We start from the raw sequence: 27,517 nt of genomic DNA, 5'->3' as shown, positions 1-27,517 counted from the left end.
TGGATTTTGTTGATTCTGGTGTAGCAGGTGTTTATCACGAGAGTTGTGGCGAGATTTGGATCTAATTTTCTTGAGCTATCTGGTTCTAGCCAGCATATGCTGGTCTGTCGGAAATTTGCTTTCAACGATGGAGCTAATGATGATGAGTGTCATTTGAAGGGAAGGAGGGGTGTTTCCAGGAAAAATCATTTCAAGGAATGATTTTCTTCCAACATAAGTTGCGACTTGTAACATTTTCCAGTGCACATTTCTTGCATACTGTGGTACGTGATACCCAGTAGGGGATTTTCTCTCTGTATTGTAGTAAGTTTGTACAAGGTTTAGGTGGCTTCTTCAAATATGCGATCCTAGAGGAGTGTCACTGTTGGATGAACATCATCTGTAGCTTTGTGAGGGTGTGTCATGAATGTTCTCCTCAGAGCATATGAGGTGATGTCTGTGGGCTGGTTGTATATCAGTTTTTCTAGTGTGTTTTGGATAGCTGATGGTTTGTGGAAGGAGGTGTGTTGGTCTGTGGATTTTCTGCATATGGTAGTTTGAAGGTTGCTATTTTTTATGTTGACCTTGGTGTCTAGAAAGTTGATGCTGATGTAAGTTTTCCAGAGATAGTTTGATGGACAATTCTGTTTGCTGAATTAGTGGTAGAAATCAATGAAGGATCCAAGCTTTCAGTCCAGATGTCATCTGTGTATCCTAGTGTATCCTAGGAACCCATGCTGGTTTAGTGGGAAGGTTAAACTCTTTCTCTTGAGGTGACTCCCAAAGAGCCTGATACCCTCCTGCTTGGGTACAAGTACCCGGGTGCTCGAAGTTACATCTGTGATTTCGTGAGAATGAAATTGTTGTGGATGAAGATAAAATAGATGGGCTTGATATATATAAGATGACAGCTAGAAGGGTGGTATCACTTATGCATGCAGGTCAGGTGTAATGCTTCCCTGGTGCGGCATAGTGATGATAATATGAATGATGGTGCCAGTTAAGAAGATAGTTTGTGAAGCAGTGATCCAGGAGGAAGCATGTTTTTCTGGAGAAAGCTGCTTTCATATATAACAAAATGTTTAAAGTTGTTGTCTGCAGATCCTCATAACTCTTCAGTGAAAGTCTCCTTGGGTTTCCTTCTGTAAGAACCCAGAAAAGCACATTAAAGTCTTAAGGTAGCAAAAGAAGAGTTTACGCTCTTCCTTAGGAAGAGATTTGAGCTCCAAGGTAAAAAGAGCAGAGGTCTTTCTTGAGTTGCCTCTCATATGAAAGCATCAAAAATCATCTGCTAGCATCACTGATATTATCCTAACTTCTCCTTTATCAATTGTGAAACAACTAATTGGTGACTGCATTTTAAAAAATTATGTAGACTCTTAAAAAAAAAAAAAAAAAGCAGCTGCATCTTACAAAAAACTATTTCGCTGTTATTCCTCATCTGAAAAAATTGTTAGTGTAAACCAATGTAAAATTCATTCAGGGGTGTCCAGCTAAGTATAACGTGAGATTATCTTAACGGTTATTTTACAGGAGATGGTGGCTAGTTTACCTTCCTTTTGTTTTCAGAAAAGTTGAGACATATTTAGAGAAACAGTTCCTCCAATTCACTACAGACCACAAAGCTGCCAATGTTTCCGAGCACAAATATAAGCATTTGGAAAGAAGAGATAGCAGTGGCCAGTCAAGGTTGAGGTATTGCTCCATGACTTCCTGGTGGGTGATGTTGGGAAGCAGGTGCTCTCACCATCATTTCTCAGATATGTCTCGTTGTTGGTGAAGTAATTGTTGCTGCACTGTTTGGGTTCAGTGTCAAACGATATCAGATTATTTTGATAGTAATTTGTTGCACCGTGGTTTGGTGTATTTCAGTTTCCTTTAATTTGTTGGAGCATGTCATCATGTCTGGTTCAGTCAACCTCTTTGGGAGGTAAAGTTTCTCAGTTTCTTAGCTTAGGCAGACCTAAACAGGATATTCTGTCATGTTCCAAGCGTTGAAAATTAGACTGTTTTTCTACAGTCAAAATGACTTACATGGTCATTTTCCCATGTTCTTCAAAGCCTGAGCCAGACTTCAACTCACTTTCTTCTATGTCTGGACCATTTCCGCACTGAATTTTACAGGTCTGCAGACCTAATATACCTTCACTGCCTTTAGAACAAGCACTTTCGTAGGATTTAAGAGAACACTTTCCACAAAGTGGACTAGCCAGGCACATTAGATGGATCTACTGAAGAGATGGTCACATCTCCAAAAGTGTAGATAAACTGATGAGTGGAAGTCCAGAGGGACAAAAGGCTACATGGAGGCAAGAAAGACTAAAAATAGACAAACTGTAAATGCACAAGTATATGAAGGGGAGACTTGACCTAAACGGGACCCCCAGAGAACCATGAGAAAGAAAATGCCTATAAAGTGTAGCATGACTTTACGAGGAAGAGAAACCTGATATTGAACAGAAGCTGAGGTGTGGGGAGCACAGGAAGATGTTGTTCCTAACCAAGTGTTTGGAAACCCCTCTGTAGCAGACCAGCTGCATGAGGGGAGATGAGGAGGCTCTGATCTGGTTTCAGTGGTAACCAGTTGCCAGCACAGCTTCTGACATTTCTTTAGCCCAGTCCTTTAAAAAGGCTCTTGAACTGAGCTGCCCATTTTGGACAGCGGAAGTCAACACCAGTTTTGCTCATTTTAGCCTGGCCTGGGTGAGGAGTGAGTTAAGACATGGAAGGGTTGAGAGGCCTTTGGTTCCCTGAGGAGCTGGACCCACCAAAGGGTCCAGGGGATGACCGAGAGGGCCCATCTGGGGTGCGTGCTGCTTCCAGGTACCCCGGGATCTGGGGGGAAGGGACACTCCAGACACAACCATGGGCTCAGAGAGGCCTTGGCTGCTGGGGCCGCCCGGGTGCTCTGCAAACCTGAGCCGGGGCAAGGGTGAGGAGGGGGCAAGGGGACGGCGGCCAGCAGGAGCCGGCCGAGGCAGGGCTGCCTGTACTTTGTTCAGTCATGGTGGAGGGGAAGCGAAAGAGCTTCGCTCCGCGAGGAAGAGCGGCACTGACCGCGATCGCTGGGCGACCGGCCCGGCGGTGGAGGCCGGGGCTCCGGGGGCAGAGGCGGGCCCGACCCTCCCCGACCCTCCCGCCGCGGGCCGGCGGGGGCCGGTCTCTGCTCGGGGAGGGGAGGCGAGGAGAGAAGAGGAGGGGAGGGGGCGGTGGTGATGTGTGTGGCGGCGGCGGGGCGGGGTGGGGGGGGTAGAGGCACGCCGCCTGGGGCTGATTGGCCGCCCAGTTTATAAGAGGTGCCCGGCCGGGGCGGTGGGGCTGTTTGCCGAGGCTGGGGAGCTCCGCCGAGCCGCTGGCCGCTTGTGGAGCCGTTCGAGCGGAGCGGTGCGGAGCTGCCCGCGGCGCGATGCGGCGCGCCAGCCGAGACTACACCAAGTACTTGCGCGGCTCCGAGGAGCTGGGCAGCGGCGCCGCCCACGAGAGCGCCCCGCCGCCGCCGCCACCGCCGGCGCTGCCGGCCCACCCGCACCCGCCGCCCGCCTCCCGCTCCCTCCTCGCCGCCCTCGTCCTCTTGGGGCTGGGGCAGGTGGTCTGCAGCGTCGCCCTCTTCCTCTACTTCCGAGCTCAGGTAAGCGGCGCCTCTGCTGGTGCCCGGTGGCGGCGGCGGGGTGAAGGTGAGGAGGTCGGCGCGACCCCTTCCCGCCTTCGCGGCGGGCGTTGGGCGCCGGCAGCCGCGCTGTGAGGGAGAGGCCGGGCAGGGCGGCAGCGACCGCCTCGCACCTTTCCGAAGGGGGAAGGTCCTCGCATCGGTGGGATTGAGGCGATTAATTGAAAAAAAAAACCAACTCGGAGACTACTTTTATCTGGCTCCGAAGCTGGCCCAGCTTTGAGAGGGGGCGGTCAAGCTGGAGGGCTCCCTGCACCCTGCCTGGCCTGTGCTATCCCCTGGTCGCTGGAGCTGCTCAGCCTGAGGTGTTCTAGGTGGTCCTCTGGCCTGTGGGTGCGTATTGGGGTGTACAGGGTTTCTCAGCGAGGTGGGACATGAGGCATCTCCGACTCGGGAAGCAGCTTAGTGATCCTTCACCTGAAGTCTTGCGGGGCTTTGGGTTTTGATGATCGCCTTTTAGTTATTCACTAGAGAGCGGTTTGACATGGCTGAAGTCTTTGGCTGCTGTAAGTGTTTCGCTAGCGGGAGAAACGTCTTTAAGGGAAAAAAAGCCACCATGTAATGCCACTTGGGATCGTTTGTCCTTCAGGCACTGCAGAGCAGGGTCTGTGCGTTAGCGGGCATCAGTCGGAGGTGCCTGCTGTAGCTGAGGGGCTGGTTTTGGAGAGAGAGTCTGTGCCCCTTGGCTGCCAGGCCGCAAGGCTGCCGGGGGCTGAAAGGCAGTGCTGTGCACAGAAAGGAGCATAGGGACGTATCGCTGTGGGGGAGAGGATGTGACGAGCGGTTAGGTTTTCGGAGAGAAGAGGAGCCCGCTTCTTGGAAATGGCTCAGCTGGTTGGCTGGATTCACTCACTGCTGTGTCTCTTACCCCGCGCGGCTGAGCCCTCTCAGAGGAAGCGGGAGGCTGCCGTCTGGTTGCTTCTCTGGGATAGGTGTTAGCTTTCTGCTCAGCTTTTTTGTCGGATGCTAATTAGTTCTGTTAATACGGGTCTCACTGCCTTCGTGGAAGTGCTACTTCTGTTGTGTGTACTTTTCATTTGAAGTCAGCGGGGAGTGGAAACCTTTTTTCGATTTACTTTCTAGGTAGATGTGCTCAATCTTGATGTAGCAGACTGGATTTCTTAACAAATTGCACTCCGAAAACAGATGTTACACAAATGTATACTCACTTAAACAGCTTAATGACTATCAGAGATACAGTAACGTTCCTGATCATTTATTATGCAGACGAATTTGTATTTTCTTGCTGACAGTGGTTGTTTGCCGGTTTTACAAAAATAAAATGGAATGTCAATACAGTACTTAGTTAATCATATTCTGTATGCTCCAGAAGAGTAACATTTAATTTCTGGGACTCATTGTGAAGTAGCTTAAAGCTACTTGTTTGCTTGACAGTGAAATAAATCAATGTCTACTTCAGCTTGTGGCAGAGAAATGTTTTTCACTCCAGATCTGCATGAACTTGAAAAGACATCTTTGTCAAAACATAGCTCATAGGAATGCACAGCTATACATTGATTAATAGGCTAGAGAGCCATTGCAATCACAACAACTAATCAAAGTATAACTTTTTGAAAACGCTATTTTTCCATCCTCTTTACCTCCACCCTCCCCCCTTATTAAGGACTCTTTCTGATAGGTTCATGTCAGTGCTTCGTGCATGCCTAACAAAGGGTAAAAAGAACTTTCTTACCATAATGGCTATTTTCTTGCTACTTCCTTGCTTTAAAAAATTACATAGTCTGAGTATAATTTCGCATTTGGCAGCTTAATTCTCTTGCCAGTTTCTTGTTCCTGTACATTTGGAATAATACTGTTGGATTGGAGTCCTTTGTAAACTTGAACTTCCAAAACATCTAAAAGGGATGATGTAGCTAGATGTAGACTTGACTGAAGTCATTGCCTGAAAAATTTCTAATGGGGAAAATGTCTTCTTTGCCATCACTGAAAAATAGAATAATAAGTATAATTCTGAAGTAGGTACATAATTCACAATAATAAGATGTGGTAATCCATATTTGTTCACCAATTTCTTATTGTGAAATAAGATACATGGAAAAATATAGTAGGTTCTGCAGAAGTTAAGTCTTATTCAACTGTCTTGCATATTGGTTTACTTATGTGGGGCATGATCCAACCTCTTTCTTTCAAAAAATTTGCTGTCAAATTTAGTTGTCTTAAGCTATCTCATTTTGTACTTTTCAGTACAAATTTCAGCTATCTAAATTTGTACTTTGATAGCAGAACTGAAGTGTTGTGGTGTATTTTATTAAAATAATAAGTTAATGGTAGAAGCTGTGCATCAGAAGATTTGAATTGGTTGGTTGGTGAATTAACCAAATGTGAATTAGCAAGATTTGACTGTACAGGCTGATATTAAGAAATTGTATGTTTTATGAGCTCTTTAGAACTCTACTTAAGAGGCTGAGTAAACTCTGACTCAGTTTTACCATAGATATTTTATCTGTATTTGCATAAAATCATTTGGTCTGGATCATGACACAATATGAGCTGAGACAATAGTTGAGGTTTTGGTTTTTCCTTAGTTTTGTTTATTTTGTGGCCTGAGCGTTTGGAATTTCACAAGATGCTTAACTAAGACTGACACTAGATTTTCATGGGTAAACACATGTTTGTGGCCAAGAAATAATGCAGTGCAATGCAAATGAGCCAATGAGCTGGTATATCTAAAAAGAAAGAAAAAGATAAGAATTGAATTCTAACAATATTCTCATAATAGTGTTCCAAAATGTAAAAACATTAAGATGTTCTGGCTTTTCTTTTTGGACCATCTTATGCAATGTACTGAATCCAAGAAACTAAACACTAACAAAATGTATTGGTCTTAAGTGTTTATTTTGCTTATACTTCATGAGGGATATTTGCTTGTGATCAATGAAAATGCCATGAAAATGTGGTTTGATATTTGGAGCAGCTGGAGATTATGGTGTAACAGACTCTTGCTCAGCACAAGGTGACAGAGTGAAGTATTTTATTTAACTTTCACTGGTAAATGCTAAAGTGTAGTCTCCAGAAAGCTTTGCTTTTAAACTTTTCTTTCTGGCCCATTTCCTTAATGTACTTAGATCACAAAAGAGTAGGAATTTGGTCTGATGCTGACTGAACTGCAGGGCAGTGGAACAAGTTGGGAGTGCTCAGGTCCAAATGTGGGGGCTGGATGTCTAACTCCCATAGGTTAACCTAGAAGTCCAAGGTTATCTGTTAAAAAAAGTCTGTAAAAATGTTAAGTGTTCTACTGTATTGAAGAATTCACACTTGGGTAAACAGGGACCTGGAAGTCAGATTTTTATTGTCATTTCATGCATCTATGGAACTCTGACTTTCATTACAGTATGTCTTTAAACAATAGCCTTTCAGACTTCACCTAAGATTTCGTGAGCAGTGGCTAACAGAAAACAGCATACTGGGGGTCACTTTTGGAACCTGGAAGAACCACCCTTCTTGGTGGTTCAGAAAGATCATGGAGTGTGAAGCGATATTTGATAATCTAGAAATTGGTTTAAGTTTGAAAATAAGTGCAAGTATAAACCTTAAACATTTACTGAAGGAGTACAGAATGTGATACTGTAACATTGCATAATTGAGGCAACATTTAATAGGTAAAGGTGGGTGGAATGCATTGTATCTTTTAAAACCAAACTGAAGCTTTTTAACATCAGAAAATTAGTTTTTAATTCTGTAAATTCATTTGGTCTCACCCACAATGCTGGAGTTCATTTTGGCTGCTCTGACTGAGCTGACAAGAGTCCAGAAATGCAACTAGAATGGTGAGGGGTGCTGAAAATCAAAGGGCACTGAAAGATTTGATCTGATTCCAAGGCCAGACACAATGGATGTATACACAACAGTAACAGGAAAAATAAACTAGATGCTCTTCATTAGGTTAATTCTTCTGTGCTATTTAACTTAATGTGTTATAAAGCTTTCTCCAATATTTTTGGTTGTTTCTTGATGTTTTTTCCAGGTATGAAATCTGTAGGACTTCACGCTGAAGTTCTCTGTGCCTTGCAAGTTAGCAAGCTGCTTCCTGTAGACCATACTGGTATTTCATCTGGCTTTTTAGCTGTTCTTCTCAAAACATGCCCTGGAAAGTTTTTCTGTGCGTCGCTTCTTGCCCACGGTTTTGGTCTCAGTGCTTGGTAATGCCTGTTTACAGCCATGGCAGTTCAATGCATGTTCTCTATAAAGGCAGAAGATGCAGGATTTCTGAGAATGCCTTTTCAGACAAGCAAGCTGATTTCCATGGTTAAATATGTGAAGATGAGGTATTCTTTGAAAAAGGCATGGGCAATCGGGTAGGTTAGCTAGTCCTGAGATCAGAGCTTCACCTTATCAAACGCTAAATCTCTAGAGACTTGCAGTTTGTCAGGATGGGCTGCACCGCTTGAAGTTGCTGGAGCTATCAGTTACAGTATTTCCATTAAGCCTTCACGCTTTTAACTGTAGGTGCAGAGATGCTGGCATTCTGTCTTAAGCCTTCTGCAGATAAACTAATCTGAGTAAGTGCTTCTGTACGATCTGCTGTTACTGTTCTGGCACAGTGTTGTGTGACACATTTGACTGATTGCTGATGGGTGATAGCTGTACTCTATGCTACGTGTCATTTCTCATGCTGGACGCTCAGGCCTTTATGAACTTCTTGATCTTTGTGTTGTAAAACCTAGCTTTCTTGTCTGCTTTTCAGAAGATGTGTTTAAATAAATCAAAAACTGGGATAATAGTCTCTCACTGGTAGAATTGCTGATAAAAATGAGGATCTACTGGCAGCTGTTTGCTGTTGCTTTCTGTCTTCAATCCTGTGATGTGTGTGGAGGGAGGAAGACTTAGACATCCAGATCCTGTTGAAGACTAATTCCCTCAGGTCTGTAACAACCCCAACATAAGAGGCTACATCTGGAATAAAGGGTCCTATTTTGGGTCCCTCAGTACCAGAGGCCTGTCAACAAACTGGAGAGAGTCCAGCAGAAGACCACTGTGGTAGGTAGGGACCGTAGTGTATCAGAAATGGAGAACTGGGTCCTTTGGACCTAATGAAGAACAGACTAAGATAAGGGAATGTAATCACTGTTTTTAGCTACCTAAAGATGGAGCCAGGCTTTTCAGAAGCGCACAGCAAAAACAAGAGGCACAGCAAGAACAACTGTAGCTGGACATCAAACCCAGTGTTTTTACACAATAAAAGTGATGAAATTGTAGAGCAGTTGACCCGGAGAGGTTGAAAGTCTCCATTGATGGAGATTCTACAAAGCTTGTCTACACAAGGCCTTGACCAACCTGACCCAAGTTGTTGTTACAAATTGTCCCTGCTTCAAGCAGGGAGGCTGGACTAGTGGCCTCCAGAAGCAGCTTCAAACCCAGGTGATTCTGTATGAACTGCCTTTTATCAGCTGTTGGTAAACATTTTGTGCTTAATTTTTTTTTTTCTTTCAGTTTACAGTTGATTTGCTGAGTTCTGGAAACAAGTGGAACATACTGGGCGAGATGTTTTTAGGGTGCAGTTTTACAGTCGTTAAAGCTAGTGCTGCCTTCCTGCTCTTTCGTTCTGTGTCTGTCCCTGTACTGGCTCTGATGCTTGTCTGATACCTGGAGGGTGCTAATCTTTCAGGAAATCAGATCAGCAAAAATTCCTTCCAGGTTATTGATCTAGAACAGATTGAGAAACATGAATGAAATTTGTAGTGAAGGTGAGAGCACAGAGGTGCTGTTTAGATCAGTTTAAACAGTTAACGGGGCTGTGCTGCACTAGCTGACTTCGAAAGTCATTAGTGTAGTTTTTAGTGATTAATTCACAGAGCTGTCATGGCTATACAGATTTTCTTTAGGATCCATCTGTGTCAGGCCATCCCAGGAAGATAGTTCCTGCCTCCAAGCCATTCTATAACTCATCTCTGCCCCTCTAATGAAAGCTGCGGCATCTTCTGATCTTCAGGTGAACCTTTTCTGACCTACTTCGTTCCAAATCTGCAGGGATAACTGAGACAGCTGAACCATGTCACAGGGGCTGAGGGTCTGTATGAATCGGGCAAACAGCTCTCATCTGGAGACTTCTGCAGAAGGGTGGTGATGGAGGAGGCAGCATTTGGTGTTACCATCTGCGCAACAAATGTTTCTTTGCAGTGTGTGCCTGTTGGCTGGCTGCCTGGCTGGTGTAGTCTTAAATTCATGTCTATAATCCTAACCTTATGCTTTTAAGTTAACACAGTTCTTTTTTAGGGTTAGGGAGTCGAATTTATGTTTGTGTGAACAAATGATACAATGTGTTTGATTCACTCTGGCTGTTTTGTGTTCTGCAAAACTTCCTTTTGATGTTCTGTTTTGTTCAGTGCTGTGTTAGAGGAAACTGAACACTGGTCAGGCACTATCCATAATGTCTTGGTATGCCCTCATCGTGATTACAAATAATGTACTACCTTTTGTAATTATTGGATAAATTTCTTCCACCTTATGCAGAAAGATAGAAGTAGATGTTCTTTGTTCGACCAGCTGAAACAGGGAACTTAGACAAGGTTTTGAGTGCACAAACCCTTCTTCAAGCCTGAAGTAAAAGCAGAATAAATACAAGTTGAGAACAATTGATGAAAGTCTTAGGCCATCTCTAATAGATAGTGATTAATATCTCTTGAGTGTAAAGTATATGGAGTGTGGGAAGAGAGGGTGAAATGATTTAAATAATATTTATGCAATTAAACTCTGCTAAGGAACAATCCTAATCCTTGGAATATCCTTCCAATTTATCTGAGAATTCAGGAGCATTCTAAATTTACAGTTTAAAAGTATACTTGACTCAGTGACAAAGACTGATTGCTAAAAATATCTTGCAGATATTCTAAATTTACTAGTCTTTGTCTCGTGAAGCAGAGATGTTTTGTGGTACAGTTTTGTCATCTTTTGGTCTTTCTGAATTTGTGTTGCCTTACTTGGTGACTCTTTCACTCAGCAATATCTCTTGCCCACAAAATAGTTTCAGTGACACCTGGCTTCTGTTCTTCTGTGTCTCCTCTTGAAAATGATGTGCTAGATGTTGTACATACTTTCCCCAAGTTCCTCTGCTTGGCATTTGTTTGTCATCTTGCAAACTATAGTTTTTACAGATAGGGTGGCTGTGTATGTTGCCTGCTAAAATAACTGTGATACTGCACTGAGTGGTCAAAAAATGGAATTCAGGATTATTGATTTTACTGTAAGAGTGGGATTTATCTTTAACTTTTGAAAGTCACATATCTAGTCTAAGCTAATGAACTAGGCAGCTCCAGAAGATAATTCATTCTCGTATCTCATGTGCTTGTTGGATGAAATAAACCTCCATGTGGGGAACTTTTTCTCTCTTCATTGTTTACAGTGAAAATTTAGATAATAAACTTAGCTAGGTGCCAGACTTTTATGTGGCTGAAAATTCTCCCTGACTTAAATGCTCTTAATGTCTCTTGGACAGACATTTAAAACTGTGGTTGTGCTTACATTTTTATTTCAGATGGACCCTACTAGAATTTCAAAGGAACACGCACACTGTGTCAGAACGCTTTTTGGACATCAGGAAAACACAGATTTGCATGATACATCCTTTGAAAGTCAAGAAGTGAAGTTGATGCCAGAATCATGTAGAAGCATGAAACAGGCACTCCAAAGAGCTGTGCAGAAGGTAAGTGTCAGGCTGCGTGTTGCTTTTTGTGCTCCTGTTGAATTACAACAATTTTTCCAACCTCTGTGTTCAGAGGTAAGTTCTATGAAGCATTTTCTGGTGTTTGAGTAATACCTGAAGTTGCATCCAAGATCATATTTTGTTTGCTCATGAACATGGAGGTGAGTAACATTCTATATTCAAACACATTTTTTAGATTTTTTTTTTTAAGGAAGAAAACTTGAAATTGCACTGAGAAAACTAGGATTGCAGTTAGTTGATTGGCCATTCTGACTTTTGGATGGACCTGAATGGTGGTCATTTATTCCAATATTCGTATAGGTTAGCCAACACTTTGGATGTTCATAAAAAAGGGCAGTTCCACCTTTTTTTTCGAAGCAGTCTTCCTGACTCTGTTTCTGACAAGATTCTCCCAAGTCAAGATCATCAACAAGGAAAGTATTGCCTGAAAGATGGAGATAACATTTACTCTCATTTGCTTCTGTCTTTATGCAGCCCAAAATGAGGGATAGTATCTCCTTTTTTCTTTTTTTTTTTTTCTCACTTTGCCAGTACTGTGCAGACTATTCTCACGCTGGCAGAAGAGCTGCTTTGCCATAGCACAATTACTGGGCAGTCTTTGCCCAGCAGTTGAGAATGCCAGGTTGTTCCCAAACACAAATAACAAAAGTAGTCAGGTAAGGAAGTGAGCCCTAATGAAGAAGGCTAGGCAGGCTGGGTGTGTGTCACAATCACCTCTTACTGCAGTTACTGCCTTTGATCTCTACCTGTTCATGATAGTGTTTAGTCCTAATTATGGGCTATTTAACAGCTGAATGTCTGCTATGGTATTTGGTTTTCTGGGCTTACCAGGTCCATTACAACTTTACTTCTTCACATCTGCATAGGACTGTCAGTTTTTCACAGAGGTGACTGTGTTAGATTTGAGCTGAACTCACATACACTTTACAGAGTGAATTGTACTTGAATTTATTATGTATTACTTTAATTGTGGTAATGTAATGGTTGCTTTTAACAGATTACCCTGAGTGACAGATCTTTTTGTGAGCAAAACTTAGAGAAACCTAGGAGTTTGTGTCTTGTCCCTTTTGCTAGCCATTTCCTTTAAAAACTTAAGGGGGGTGGGGGGTGGGGAAAGGGTTAACTCTGTAGGATTAGTTCTTTCCTCCAGCATTTTATGGACTCACTCTACACCTACTCTGTTCTGTGTGCTGGTACTAGGCTGCTTGTTCATGTGGCCCCCATGACAGAGTAAGGAGCTTGTTACAGTAAGTGAATGGGAAGCCCGGCATTCTGGTCATTTGCTGCTGGTTACTCAACAAAGGCATCGGCTTTAGTTGAGGCTGCATATCCTGCCGTTCTGGATGGAGATTAAATGCTGCAATGTCCGTGGCCAAGATAAGTAGTGAGTAGGGATAAGTTTTTTGGCTGATGACCATTAGTTTGAGAACAATAAGATTTCGCTTGCCAAAGTAATCAGACTCTGAATTTCTTCTGAACGTAACAGAGTGTATTAAGCAGCTGTGTCAGTGTTCTGGATGCTTTGTCATCATATATTGATGACAGGGAGAAAAATGAAGGTAGGAAAATGCTCGCCTGGGTCTACATTTGCATCTTTTCAGTATATCAGAGAAGTGAAAGAAACAGTGTTAAGACAAAATTGTACTTCATTGTGTTCTGTAAGCTCTGCCTTTCATTGGCTCTGTTGTCATGAAGGGCAGAGATGCAGCTGAATCTTACATCCAGTTGTGCCAGTCCTTTATGTGGGGGGAATGCAGCTAATGTGACTTGAAAGAGGTTTCCGATCATCCACACTTCCTTCACTTTCCTGAAGGAGAATCTAACCTGTGTGCTTTAAGAACCAGTATCCTCATTTGAATTGGCAGCATGTTAAGTGACTGAAATGGAACACTTTAAAATACCGTTTACGTTTTGTGTTTTTTCAATATTTTGTCTTATGCAATTCAAGCTGTTCAGGAAATGAAAATAGACAACTTGCTTTGGCTCAGGTTTATGGTCTGGTTACAGCTTTTAGCTTACTGCACTGGTTCTCATCTTTCTTTGCACACCTGTAGACCTAGTGCTTAAATCTAAAGCAGGGATTGACGTTGAAAGTGAAAGTGCTGTTGTGAAAACCAGTGTAGTAAGGCTGCAAGGTCAGGTCTAGAAACATTTGTCTCCTGAAAAAATAATAATTAAAGATTTTTTTAAATCAAAATCTAATGGTGAATTCCTTAACATATTCCAGGATAAAAATACTGCTTAGGGAGCAGCTTACTCAGTAGAATGCACATTTTCAATATTGCATGTAGATTTTCAAACAGACAAATAACATACTTTCCTAGTCTGCTTAATTTTTTTTGCACATAACCCTAAAAACCTTTTGGCAGTCCAGATGCACTAACCACAGTTCTTATGAAGTCTGTTATGAGCCTGAAGTAGAAAGGACTACAAACATATCTTGGGTCAATTCATAAGTAACTTTTCTTGGCAGTACTCCCAGCTTCTAGCAGCTTGGGGAGTTCAGGCATAAACTAGTCTCCTGCATGGCAACAGAGTGCTTTGCTAGACTTCCAGAGCAGCACTTATAAAGAGATCTATATACTTAGCAGACATTTAAAGTACGTGTAGTTATGGACAGAGTCAAGGTTTCATGAGTGATTGCCATAAGTTGTTAAAATTTCACAATTTCTATCCTACAAGCTTACATGCTTTTTTTTTTTTTCTGCAGGGAATAGACTACTCATTTGGATAGTGGTTGTAGTGCTGATCTGTAAATTATCATCTAATGAATATTGCTTCATGTACTTTCTTTTTCACTTCCTTCCTGATTAACAGTCTTCAAATTGCTGAATTTCCGGCAAGATAATCAGATACTTCTTCCTAGTATTAGCTGGACTTAAAGCACTCAGGTAGTAGAAGAAAAAACTGCATAAAGGAGCTTTAAGTTCACAGCTGAAGCAATACATGAATGTCCAGAGAGGTTCTCTTCTGGTTGGTCACAAAAGGCTACTTAAACTGCTCAGAGCAGATACTGAGATACTGTAACAGCCAAAGGAAAGGAAAAACCATTCATGAATATCACATGTTCAAATGTAACCTTGTCTCTGCATCCTCAACATTGGACGTAACTGGAAGAGCAAGAGTTGTTTTTGTTTTGAAGATGCTGAGATGCTATGAGTTAAAACCTGCAGCCTGCTGTGGATGAGGAAAGAACAGTTCCCAACTTTACAGGCACTTAAAGCATGATTTTAGCTTTTAAAATGTGAAAGTTTTGTGGCTTCCCAGTGTCATCTTAAGTTTTTTGGATGGAGGAAGACACATTTTTCATTTTTGTGACGGGCTGTTTATCTGTTGTTTAAACAGCGACTGTATGAAGGAGGTTGGAATGTGGGAAGCAGGCCAGCAGGGTTGACTTGGTGGGCAGAGAGCAAATGATGCAAAGGTGTGCAAGTGCATCTTATTGTCAGACTGAGTGGTGTGATTTTTGTGTACAGTTTTTCTGAAAATAACTCGACAGCTTGGTAGCACACATGGTTCTGTGGGTGGCAGTCTTAAGAGAAGTCACTGGTAATATTTTGTCAGTAGTTCTCATGCCAATAATAGCAGTGTATTAGTGACAGGCTCTGTTGAGCTGTTTCTGCTTTCTTAATGGTAGTGCACATTGTGATTAGGTAGACATTCAGGTGCTAAAGAATGCAGTTGATTTTCTGAAGACTGGAAAACGCAAGCTCTTAATTCCTTGCAGTAAGGATACCAGGGGATTTTTATAATCCCACTAAGAGGCCATCTCTGGACATCTGGATATCTTCAGACATCCACTGAAAAATGTGGTCCTTGAGTCATTCAGGGTCAGAAGCAAGTACATGCTAAAACACTTTTCTGAGGTATGTTGTGTATCAGCACCGTGGAATTGTAGAAATACGAAGTAAAATCAAGAGAAGTGTTGAGCTACTTTTTCTTCAGGAGGAAACCCACTGCTCCAACTCTGTTATCTAGGCACTAGGTCACGTATTTCATCTTCCTTTTGGAAGCCTGGACAACAGAACAGAAAGGAATACCAAAATTCTGTGGGGCTGGTCAGAATCAAGTAGAGAACTCAATACTAGACCGGTGTTTGGAGAGCTTGGCTGATTGAGGATTTCTGTTTTCTGGCTAGAGGCTAACCACTTCTAATCCAAAGACAAGCACACGAGTCAATGAACACGAGCCAGTCTCCAGCTCTTCTCAGTGTGTTAGCAATTTGGCTCACGCTGGTAATCTCCCTTTTGTTGTAATGACACTTGCGTTCCTAGTTGCATAGCATCATACCTTCAAAAGGAGTGCAGGAGAGTGTTCCTGTCAGAGGGAGGTGCTGCTAGGAAACAGGAAAGTAGGCTCAAGACCATCAGGACAAGGAGAGTTGTGGACTCAATTCTTCCTGGGTAGCTGTTCTGCTTATGAAGTGGTGATGTTGCAGATGAACAGCACCACCAACAGTTAGAAAGAAAGCAGCTCAGACTGCGTTTCGTGAGAACCACAGCCTTTCTGTGTGGAAGATAAGCTGAGTCAGGCTGCTAGATCTCAGAAGGTGAGGCACCCGTAGCTGCTCAAGCTAGAGAATCTTTGGAAATGTGCAGAAGCAGAACTCTATACTCCTAAGAAAAATGTAGGTTGAGAGAAGGATAGGAATTGGCCAGTTCAGGGACTTCCAAGGGCTGTGCAGTTCCCAACCATGGCATTGCTTTTTTTAGTACCAGTTTAGATAATAGGAGGTTAGAATGTACGTAGCTCTCTTTGGATCTTCCCAGTAGGTTTTCCAGGCAAGGACAGCATCACAACCCTCAGAGGAAAAGATATGAAAGGAGACTCCACATCTGAGAAGCTTCCATTAAGAAAGCAAGAAGACAAAGGAGTCTCCCTTTTCTAGGAAAAGGGTTGGGAGTAGCTGTGGTGCAGTAATCTGAGTGTGGTCCATCTCAGTCTCTTTTAGCTTATGTCCTGTTCTCTTCAGAGGCTTTTGCCACTTTTCACAGTATCTAGTACTTGCAAGTCTTCCTACTTCTGATGAAGTTAAAGAGCTCAAGCGTGGCTAGAAGCTGATGCTGGTATGCAGCTCCTAGAATTGAGCTTCATTTTCATGCTCCTAGAACTGACATTGAAGTAGGAAGATCAGAGAGGGGAAGTGAGTGTAAATGGGGGAGGTGGACATGAGTTTTGCTTCTTTTGAAGTTGCGATTCTGCTTTTCTTCTCGTCTCTACAGCAGAAAGTATCTTAATGATTCTTATCTACAATATCAGCACATCTCTGCTGAAGTATTATGCTTTGATAGTCATAATACAACTTCCACACTGCTGTGGCTTTTCATTTTGGTTTAACATTTAAACACCTACTGAAAGGGGAAAGTGAGAGTAATAAATGCATTGGCTAAGGTGTTACAGATTTCACTGTGGCTGCAAAATGACATAAAAGCAGGACTTCAGATTCTAAAACACTACAGTGATTGAGAGCACAGTGGAACATTGCTGATCTGTCCAAATCTGAGGCATATTGCATATACGTGGTATTGAATCAGACAAACAGCAATGTATGTGATATAGACAAAATAAAGGACCACTCTTAGGTTTCAGAGATGAGATATGATTTGCTATCTTCAGCAAAATGTTTCCTTTTGCTAAACATCTTCTTGATGGCTCCATGATACGAGGTATTCTGAATAGCAAGTAGAATATTACCCCTGTTTTTTAGAAAGCAGAGAAGATAGTTGTGGGGGAACAGGAGACAGAACTGAGGATTGAACTTAATATTACCAAGACTCAGTCCAGGCTTGTAACAAGAACAGGCTGCTGAGATTTTTGAAAACTGCTCTTTGTATGTTTTCTCAAGAGAAAAACAGGTGTGCATTGTTAAAAGCAAGGCTTTTTGTGGTGTATGATGTTTGTTACTTGTGCTGTTCTTGGTTTTGGGTAACACGGGTTTCATTCATATTAAAATTCATCTGCAGTTTTGAAGAATACATACTTCCAAACTCTGGCATCCAGTCCATTTGTCCCAGTACAAATGTGGAAGGTGCTTCATCCTTCAGTTCCTGCATATTTTGTTAGAAGTAAGCCTTGATTATACAGCCTTTTGAAGTCTTGCAACCTTCCCTGTTAGTGGTCAAGTGTGAGGGGTGAAGGTTTTAATCTACCTCATCATGAATGAAATTCAGAGCTTAGCTTTCCTTAGTTCTTAGTGTGATTGCACGCTGGTTCCTATAGAGAACTGCCTCTTTTGTCACCTTTTAACTCTAAGTAACTAAATCAGTTCACAATCCCCATTGTTTTATGTGATGTGTTCTTAGCAGTCATTGTTCTATTATGCTTAGAGAAATATTCTAAGTGTAGTAAGTAGGAAAGGTTGTAAATGTCCTGTCAACAGTACTTCAATAAATAGTGTAGTGATCATACACACCATCATTCCTATCCACCTTTATCAGAAGTATTGGACAAAGGAAGTAATTTGATTGTGGCAGCTAAACTGTGTATTATTGTTATACATCATGTAAATATGAGAATATGTATCCTAGGCATCTGAATATACTGTAGGTAGAACAACCCCCACATGTACATACACGCGGAGGGTTGTAACTGTGCAAACTACCTGCAATACGTGATATTACAAAACCAAGACAATGTCAAAGCAATGGCTCTTTCTCATTTTAGGAAGTCCAGCGTGTCATGGGAAGAGCACCACCAAGACCAGAAAAAGGTAGGTGCTGGTTTATTAATAAGAGATGTTTTAGTTCTACTAAACTTGTCTTTCTGAGGTAATGCAATTCTTTTCTCTCCAGCTGCAATGGAGGCATTAGGAATGGATCTGTACAAGAGGAACAAACCTGAGAAGCAGCCATTTGCTCATCTTATTATTGATGATAAGAATATTCCATCTGGTAAGTTTAGTTTTAAGTGAATACTTCCAATGCTACTATAAATGTATATGAAAATAGTTCAGCAATACCAGCAACAGACTGAAATGTCTTTTGACAATGAGAATAAATTGGATGCATTAAAGGATTTCAGAGGCAGCAGGGGTAATGTCAACAGGAGGATAGCTGCCCTTTGCCTCAGGTATGTTACATCAGTCCGTTATGTGCTGAATGACCTCCATTTCAAATGACCAGTTGTCACGGTCAGGCTCTGAGGGCTTGGCCTGCCTCTTTGTGCTGTCTTCGGGTGAGGAATGAAGATATGCATTGAGTGCTTTCCTCTTAAGTTTCTTATTTTCTTTGGCTAGTAGGGCCCATCTGGAGTTCTTTGCTTACACTGGACATCAGCTGTAGGTGTATACATATGTACACACATATGTACAAGGATATACCAGCACAAAGATTGGCCAGAATCCAGATCTTGCAAGTTGGAAGATATTTCCCTTCCATTGAATCTGAGATGATTTTTTTTGGTCCTGTTATCAGATGAAGTGTGTTGTTTTCTGTTGTAAAATTCAAGAATGTCTTATGTCCACCTATTCAACCCTTCACGGCGACACTCCTTTTGTGTGCTGAAGTGTAATCGGGTCTGTACCGAGTGACACAGTGTTTGCCTTTAGGGTGGCATATGGAAGCTGAGAATCTTATATGAATACACAACACACATACCTGTCAGGTGCTCATCAGTGTAAGAACTTGCTGTAAAGGAAGCACATCTTTCATTTTGAGGTGCTGAAAACTTAGAACTGCAGTCCCAATGTCATTATTATAACTTGCCTGCTAGTTGCCTGTCCTCTGTGGGTACACTGCACTCTCATCACATAGGGCTGAATTTATAGCAAGTGTTTCCTTCTGCCAATGGAATGTTGAAAAGGTTTTGTCGTATTCCGTTCATTATTATGTTGCAGGGCTGCTATAGACTTTTTCACATCCAGACTCTCAGGGAATTCCTGATGTTCAGACATGCCAAAGCTTCACAAAGATCTGTCTGCATCCATCTAGTCCGGTAGCAGGAGGATCAGAGATCATAGTGTTGTACTCTGAGCAGCAGGGTTTCTGGCCAGTGTGTTGACCTGGATGCAGTATGTTTCTGAGCTACTGAGTAGGGGAAAAAAAATGTTCCTGTGGCTTTTATCTGCCCCTATGGTAAGAGGATGGCATTCTTTTATCTTGCAAGAGCTCTTGTTCTCTACCCACAGGTATCTTTGGATGACTTTGGGAATATCCTTGCTAGTACAGTATGAGGGGACTTGGAGTACACTCCAGAGGAAAAGATTCATTCCTACAATTTTAAGATATCTTAGTACTGTTTCCATTTTTTCCCCTGGGGCACTGTCAGTTGAGATTTTTCTCTCTATATTCTCTACACAACAACCATCATTGGTGTGATAGAAGTAAACCAAAGTTTATTCTGAAGCTATTAGACAGAGGGTCTCAAAATGGGAGAAGGCATTGATCACCACTGTCTTCTTCCTCTGAAGATGTATACATTCTGCAGTGTTGAACTCCCTGTTAATTAAGCTATGGGCATTGCTTTTCTGTTTTATACAACCAAACCAAAGGGGAGTGCTGTGTTCAGGCTTGAAATCTGGTATTTCAGCAGCCTCCATAGTAATACCTTGCTCTTGCTCTGTTTAAAGACAAAACATTTCTTACACAAGGGGTTAGTTTCTTGCCTGGAGGGATAAGATTCTTTCTCCTTTCAAGTGCGTGGGCATTGCCATGATCCAGAACTTTATAAGCAGAAAGCTTAAGCAGCTTGTCAGCTGGCAGTCAGAACTTCTGCAAGCTTTCTTATTAGCTCAAATGTCTCCTGGCAAGCTCCTATTTAGTCAGATTTTGGCTTTTGACATAGGTCAATAGTAGAAGATGCAGGATCAGTAACCTTGTCTTAGCATTTTGTCTTTGGAAGGATTCAATTAATTTGCTAATCATAGAGACAAATCACTTTTATCTGCAGAAGTGGAGCGTGTCAGTGTCACACTTTCTGAAATCCACCTTCTGTGGGGAGTTTTTTTGCTGCCTACCTGGATGTTGCTGTAAACTGTATTTTTATCAGGGCTAGCAGCTGATCATTTTTACTGTGGTGCATCACTGCATTAACCTTCTAGGGAGTGACATAGCACATCTGTGGGTAGTGGCAAGGGAGGGATTGCTCTTCCTTGCTCTCTTCACTTTTTTTTTTTAGTAGCACAGGCTGCAGGAACTCTCAGAAATACAGTGCCTGTGACAACAAGCTGCTTTGTTTCTCCTTGGAGGAGATCAACACCTTTATCAGTGTGATGGATTGGACATACTCCCTCCTGATCTGGCACATACAGCTGCTGCCTCTTTTGGAAGAGCATTGCCAGGATGTTAATCCCGAGGACAGCCTCTGGGGTTCTTGTGGGCACTGCAGCAGTGAGGGGCTGCATCCTTATGGATAGCTGGAACCCTGAACTTGCTGATTGTGAGGCACTTCTGTATCATGGTCACTGGTATGAGGCAGTACCCACTTGGCTGGGTGGCATAGAGGTTAATGACAGACATAAAGGATGAAGAATTTTCCTGAGGGTCACCAGGATTTTCTTCTCTCCCATCCTGTTTCTTCTCATTATGAATGGCAATTTCTATTTTCTTCCCCTGATTTCAGACCCTACATGTCTGAAATCCTTCTAAATTGTTTTGTGCAATCTGGGAGTCTGGACAGATCTGTTCTTAGTATTTTAAGGTTCTCTACTGTCACAACTCTGACCCGAAAAAAAAAAAACCCAAACAACCAACCAAACCCCCAAAAAACCCAAAAAACAATGAAAAAAATATTAATCAGTCTTCATCACTGTCAAACAGGATTTTATTTTAAGTAGTTTGCCACTGAACACCGTTCATGAAGGGGCACCGGGCTGTGTCTGTGAGGGAATGTTTTCCTTTTATTTGGTTCACAATACTATCAAGTACCAAATGGTGCAGCTTGCAGCTGGAGGGAGTGTGAGGGAGGGGGAAAAGAATCCTTCCCAGATCTTGGTGTCCCCACCCATCATTTGGCTGCAGAAGCAGCAGTGGTTTGGCTTGCTGTGTGTATTTTTTAGGTTTGCTGCCTTAGGTTAAAGCTGGATACTTGCTGGTTATTTTTTACCAGAGCTCGCTATAAACGCTACCTAGGTTTTAAATGAAAACAGTGAATTTTGGTTTATAAATTGATTATAGAAACTAGTGACAGTTTAAAGGAGAAAATCACAAACAGAAATAAATATAAGTGTTAAATATATCATTTGGGATGTGAATTGATACCTTTAGCTGTCTAAGGAAATGCTGTAGTATTCTGAGCTATTTACAGCTACAGGTTTGGCTTAGCTGCCCTTTGCCTCCAAAACAGTTTTTAGAGCAAACATAGCTTTGGTCCTTCCCTCAGGCTTTATTTATACCTGAAAACTACTAGGATGCAAACAAATTACCAATACAGGGCTACTTTCTCCTCTGTTCCCCTCCCATCATCCTCCTTACTAATTAATTTTGTTGAAACTCATTTGTATTAATCTTAGGTCATGCTCACAAATATCGAAGACATTGTTTTGATTTGTCTTCAGTTACCAGAAAGACTATGTATTATCTTGACTTTTTTTAATAATGCATTTTACCGTGTCTGGAAGGTTGTCTTACTCATTATCTCTCTGACCTCTTCTCTGTCAACATGACTTGCCTTATGCTATATTTTTCATGGCTCCATAGTAAATTTTATTACAGAAGATACTGTATTGCAGCATTTCTGACTGTCCCATGGCTTGGGTTATGTTTCAGTTTCTGATATACGGACAGCTGATTTGACACTTGGATGCTCCAGTTTTCTCCTCTGCCTGTGTTTTGGGGTACTGATTGTTTTGCTGTCTCCAAATTTGGATGTATTACCAGTAGAAGTGCTGAGAGCCTTCTCGCTCTTTCCATTGGAGGCTGCAAGGCACCTTTGTGCTGTGCTCGTTGGCTGTGGCATGCCTCTTCTGAAGCTCTGAATTGCGGCAAAATGCTCATCTGCCTCAGTTAATACAATCATAGCATTACAATTTAGGTGGAAGGGAATTCCAGAAGTTACCTAGGCTAATCCTCTGCTCAAAACAGATAGGGTCATCTTCCATCATCTCTTGGCCTGTCCCTTGACCTGACCCTGGGTGAATGATGCATATTCCCCTCAACACCAAAAACAGTGTGAACAAACTTCACCCAGAGCCCCTCTCAGCATGTCAATTACAAGTGACTGTGGCAACTGTTTTCTCTCTTCCCCCTTCTTCAGCAGAGAATCATGCATTCCCACTAAGGATTTCTTCAAAACTGCTGCTTGATTAAGACTGGCAACTAAAAAGTTTACTTACCAGGTAAAATCTGCCTAGGAACTACCCAGTGTGCCACCAGTCAGTCACAGCATACCAGCATGCCTTTCTGTTCCATCGTATGTATATGTTCCTGTCCCATAGCTCTGATGTGCCTCTCCTCCGATCCAAGCAGTGATTTCTTGCCTATCCTCTTCATTTTGAAGGTAGCCCAGCCTCCTTGGGGCAGTATTTCTGGCAGACTTAACGCTGTGCACAAGAAGTTCTGCAACTTCCTCAGCTATCCCCAGTGCTTTAGAGGTGTACTCTGGTACCCCTATCTCAGCATCTCTTGCACCTGGATAATTGCAGGCTAAGAGATCTTAGTGTCGCTTCCAGTTACTTGATGGTTTTCACAGGTATTTTTGAGGCACTGCCCAGAAGACGGCTTCTCTGTGTGATCTTGCTTGTATACTTTCTACCTGGCTGCACTGGAGCCATCGGGGAGCAACTATTTATGATCTGCCCTTGACAGCCTGTGCTTTGCTCAAGTCTTTGTGGAAGAATGCCAGAAGCTTTTTGTTCTGGACTACTATTAAAGTATTCCTCTCACACGCAAAAGTCGCTCACCCTTGGCAGTTAGCGAAGACTTGTAACTCTCAAATTCCCCTGTCCCTGCTTCCCCTCACTTCTTTCTGCACAAACAAATGCAAGAGGCATCTTTTTAACTAATCAAATATACCTGAGGCTTTTCCCTGGGATGCTTGTGAGTGCTGGTGGTTCTGGGACATGCCTTGATAGATGCTTGGAGGAGAGGCCGCTGGGTCCTGCCATGTGCCGTGGAAAGATCGTTGGGAATAGATAGTTTTAGTTTGATGTTGAGAGAATAAGGTACTGAATGTTCCAAGCAGGCATTCAGATGCACTGGAAGCCTGAGGTGTAATGTCCTCTGGGTCCTGCATGGACCCACCGCTGGGGAGGGAGCAAATGGAGTTAGTCTTGTGCGCTGAAAGTTGCTGGTGGTTAGGAGGACAAGTTGGCCAACTCCCATCTGTTGCGTTATGCCCTGGGTATTCCACTGAATAAATGGTAGAGTGTTAGTGGCTTGTACGTATCAGGAAGGGTCAGGGCCTGTGTGGCTTTCTCAAGACAGTGCTGTTTCCTCTGTGTGGGTGTGCCCGTGGGACTGCCTGGACCTTCTCCTCCCACTATTGCCTCTGTTTTTGCAGGTGGAGGCTGTGAGATGAGGTGGGTGCTATAATGGGATGGTGGTGAAGCTGGGGAGGTGGAAGGGGCTGTAGAGTGTGTGCTGCAGGGCATGCTCCTCAACAGAAAATACTGTTATAAACCTCTACATAGTACACGTTCTGTAGTAGCAATGCTATCTGGGCTGGTGTTGCAGGCTGCTGCTTAACGCTGTGCCACCAAAACCAACCTAAAGTGTCAAATGTGACCAGGTTTGGAAGGAAGACTAAAATGCTCCTCTTTCTCAGTGCCTGTCTGACCCCCTGCCAGGCCATCTCTCAGCAGAGCCTCAGTAGTAAGATCTAAATGAAATGACATCTGAGACTTTACCAGCTTGAAACCTCCAAGTGATGATACAATATGGCTACGTGATGGTGGTACCCAGGAGGTGCCCTTCGGGCCAGAGTTCCTGGGGGACGTTTGTACCTGTGTCTGTGAAGTTAGCTTTCAGTGACAGTGCTGAGCTGACAAGTCATCAAAACATCTCCAGTCTCTCCTCTCCTTTTTGTCATCTTCACAAAGCATTCAGTCACCTTAATAGATAAGGGACAGCTTCCTGTTTACCAGGCCACCATCGTGCTGGCAGAGCTGAAAAGGCTTACGTGTACCTGTTAGAAGATTGTTTGCATGTGATAATTCTGTTAATGTGTCCTTTTGGGAGTCAGATTTGGTAACTGTCATACATGTATTTTGATTCCCTCATGCGTGGTGTTCTATGGAGAGACAGAAAGAATATTGTCGTTTTTCTTTCCTAAGTTGTGGGTCTCCAGTTCAAGACAACTTGAAGGGGACTGTTCTCCTCCAAGCATGGAATATCAGCTCATTGTTTCTAGTTTGAAACTTAAGATACTCTACAATAAATAAAAATAAGAAAAAGAGCAATGCATCCAGAGTCACATCTTCCTAAAGCTCGTTTTCTAACACCTTCCACTAGGTATTAGACGAAGAATCTGGGTTTACCTCCCGAATAGCTATGATTGGCCAGCTATAAGTATTTGTACAATTATCAAAAAAACTACGATTGTACAGTGGGTCACCATCCTAGATATCTAAGATATGACTAAGCCAGATTGTGGAGCCTTTTTCTGGTATGTGCAAGCATTGGGTTAAATCTAAACATTTTTTTTGCATAAAAAGGTTTGTTGTGTCATAAATACTTGAAGCGCTATCTAAAGTCTAGGCAACTTACCATGTAGTATTAAAGATGCACAATTGTACTGATTTTTTTCCCTTTTTTTTTGGTGTTCTCAAATGAAAATGTTTACCTTTGTACCACTACAGTCACAAGAACATAAAGTACAGGAAGGTTTCATAAGCTTTCTGTTTGGGCAATTACCAGTTTAACTTGTTTTCAGATTTTTAGTTATTCTTTGCAAACACTTACAGGTTAAAGACTGATAACAAGATTTGCTGTTGTTTCATTAGTAATTTTTATTTTCAAATTCTTCTCAAGTATTTGTTATTCGAATAAAATTTTAGGGGGAATACAATTTCTGTACGGAGCTTGTTGCATGATTGCTTCGCATAATCAAACTATTGGCCAAGCAAGTGTTTGGTACCATGGTCCAGCAGATGTTCTGGTGGGAGGGCAGACAGTTATAAAGAGAAAGCCAAATATGATGGAAAAAGGAAATTTCATGTGAATTTACATCAGAATTGTCTAATATTCACTTTAGCCTATATAACTTTAGTTATTATTGATTCTAAAGAGATTGCTTTCTAAATGTTAAGGTTTGTGAAATGTTTATAAGTTTGTTTTTTGTTTTTTTTTTTTCCTTCCCTCTTCAGGAACTCGCAAAGTGAACCTCACATCCTGGCATCATGACAAAGGCCAGGCAAACCTATCGAACATGACATTCAATGATGGAAAGCTGATTGTTAATCAAGATGGTTTTTACTACCTTTATGCCAACATTTGCTTTAGACATCATGAAACTTCAGGAAACCTGACTAAAAGAGGTCTTCAGCTGATGGTATATATGACTAAGACAAACCTTAAAATAAGGCGCTCTGATGTGTTGATGAAGGGAGGAAGCACCAAATACTGGTCAGGGAATTCAGAATTTCATTTTTATTCTGTAAATGTAGGAGGGTTTTTTAAATTAAAATCTGGTGAAATGATAAGTGTCCAGGTATCAAACCCATTGCTACTGGATTCATCACAAGAAGCAACTTATTTTGGGGCATTTAAAGTTAGGGATTTAGACTGAATCTTTCTTTAGTGTACTGAAAATTATTTGAGTTTTTAGTGATCCAGAAATAACTTGAAGACAGAACTGAAAATCTTTTGCAACCCAATTGCATCTATATAAGCCATATATCTCTGAAGACACGTTTTTTGCCCTGTGCTGACTCCAGCAGGAGTCCCACAAAGGCACAGAAGGGCAAAATTGCATAGTTCTCCTGGTTCAGTCTTACAGCAGTTTTACTTCATATGTCTCCACTGGCTTCAGTAGGGTCCTTATGACTGTTACATTGGTGTAGTTGAAATCAGAGTGATTAATATTATCAGATTTCTGTTTCCAAGTTCTGCCCTGACTTTTTAACCTGTGCTACTCTTACTAACACAGGGCAGGACAGAACTTGGCTCCCAACTTGCAGTTAGGGCTCAATTTTGCTTGGGGTTGAGTGCTCTCACCCTGAGACGGCAAACATTATGAAAGTATGACTAATCCCATTGCATTTGATGTGGCTTTTCACGTGCTTAGTTAAGCCTGTTCTTGCTTTGCTGGATTAGGGTTGGAGAGCTCGGGCCGTGGCAGAAATGAGTTGCAGAACACCTAAACAGTTCAACTTAAGTTTTTGCCTGATTAAAACAGCTATTCCAGGAAGAGAGAGATCTTCTGGCCTTGCAGTTCTACAAGGTTAATTACAGGTCGTTTTTGTTTGTTGCACAGTTAATTGCAAATATAGATTGCCAAAATACAGTGTGCCTTTAAAGTATTACATTGTGCCAGAACCTGCAAAGACATTTTTTAGACAAAAAGTATGTATTTTTATATTCTGTAATATCTAAAGTTATATTTCAGGTGTAATGTTTTGTGTAAAAAAAGTAAATTATATTGTCCTATAGTATTTGATACAAAATATTTAAAATCTCTTGCTGTTTGTATATTTAATGTTTTAAACTGTTTTTAATGTACAGACATGTTAAACTGGTGCACTTTTTAATCCCAATGGGAAAAATTGCAGCTAAAAGAGGTTGTTTGCAATTAGCAAATGTAATATATATCTTTCTTCTTTTTAACTTAATAGATTTCTGTTAAACTTGTCAGTATTATTGGGAGGGGGAGAATCACACCAATGTCATGAATAATTACACCAGAATGCTGGTCACTGGATGCCTTTCAAACCTGGAGGGTAATTGACATTACAAAGCTGGCATTACTTAAAAATAAAAATAATAAAAAATAATACATAATAAGCCACAGAAATGTATTAGGGGTATTTATAGTTACTGAACAGGCATGTTTTCCTATGACAATCTGCAAGTTGTAAATTCTGCGATTAAGTAATGACCTTTTTAGTTTAGTTTCCTGAAAAAGTGAAGCTTATGTCATTGCATTGCCTGTCCTTGTCTCCCCTTCTAGCTTTTGAAACTCTGCCTGTTTCTGCCAGATTTGGCAGATGAACGGCAGTGTTGAGAGATATTCTTACAGGTTTTAGGAGAACAGACAGCTGAGAACAACTCAGCCATTTTACATTATTTGTCAGTGGCTGGCCACTGCTCATATTAGCT

At 41.9% G+C, this 27,517-nt stretch overlaps 1 protein-coding gene across 1 annotated transcript; it reads left to right on the top strand.

The window, feature by feature from the left end:
* The first annotated feature begins 3,385 nt into the window (after positions 1 to 3,385).
* On the top strand, positions 3,386 to 25,988 carry TNFSF11 (TNF superfamily member 11). Its single transcript, XM_086481972.1, has 5 exons — positions 3,386 to 3,607; positions 11,139 to 11,306; positions 17,991 to 18,036; positions 18,119 to 18,217; positions 25,567 to 25,988. The coding sequence occupies exons 1-5, from the start codon at positions 3,386 to 3,388 to the stop codon at positions 25,986 to 25,988; spliced, it is 957 nt and encodes a 318-aa protein (XP_086338098.1).
* The last annotated feature ends 1,529 nt before the right edge of the window (positions 25,989 to 27,517 follow it).

The sequence above is a fragment of the Leptosomus discolor genome, chromosome 1 (assembly GCF_034619465.1).
Source record: "Leptosomus discolor isolate bLepDis1 chromosome 1, bLepDis1.hap2, whole genome shotgun sequence".
NCBI lineage: Eukaryota > Metazoa > Chordata > Aves > Leptosomiformes > Leptosomidae > Leptosomus > Leptosomus discolor.
The sequence above is the reverse complement of the archived record's forward strand: the minus strand, read 5'-3'. Positions and strand labels throughout refer to the sequence as shown.

Excerpts from the sequence above, each read along its gene's own strand:
- TNFSF11 (XM_086481972.1), top strand. The coding sequence starts at position 3,386 with ATGCGGCGCGCCAGCCGAGACTACACCAAGTACTTGCGCGGCTCCGAG. Across the intron at positions 11,307-17,990 it reads TCCAAAGAGCTGTGCAGAAG|GAAGTCCAGCGTGTCATGGG; the intron begins GTAAGTGTCAGG and ends TTCTCATTTTAG. Across the intron at positions 18,037-18,118 it reads ACCACCAAGACCAGAAAAAG|CTGCAATGGAGGCATTAGGA; the intron begins GTAGGTGCTGGT and ends TTTTCTCTCCAG.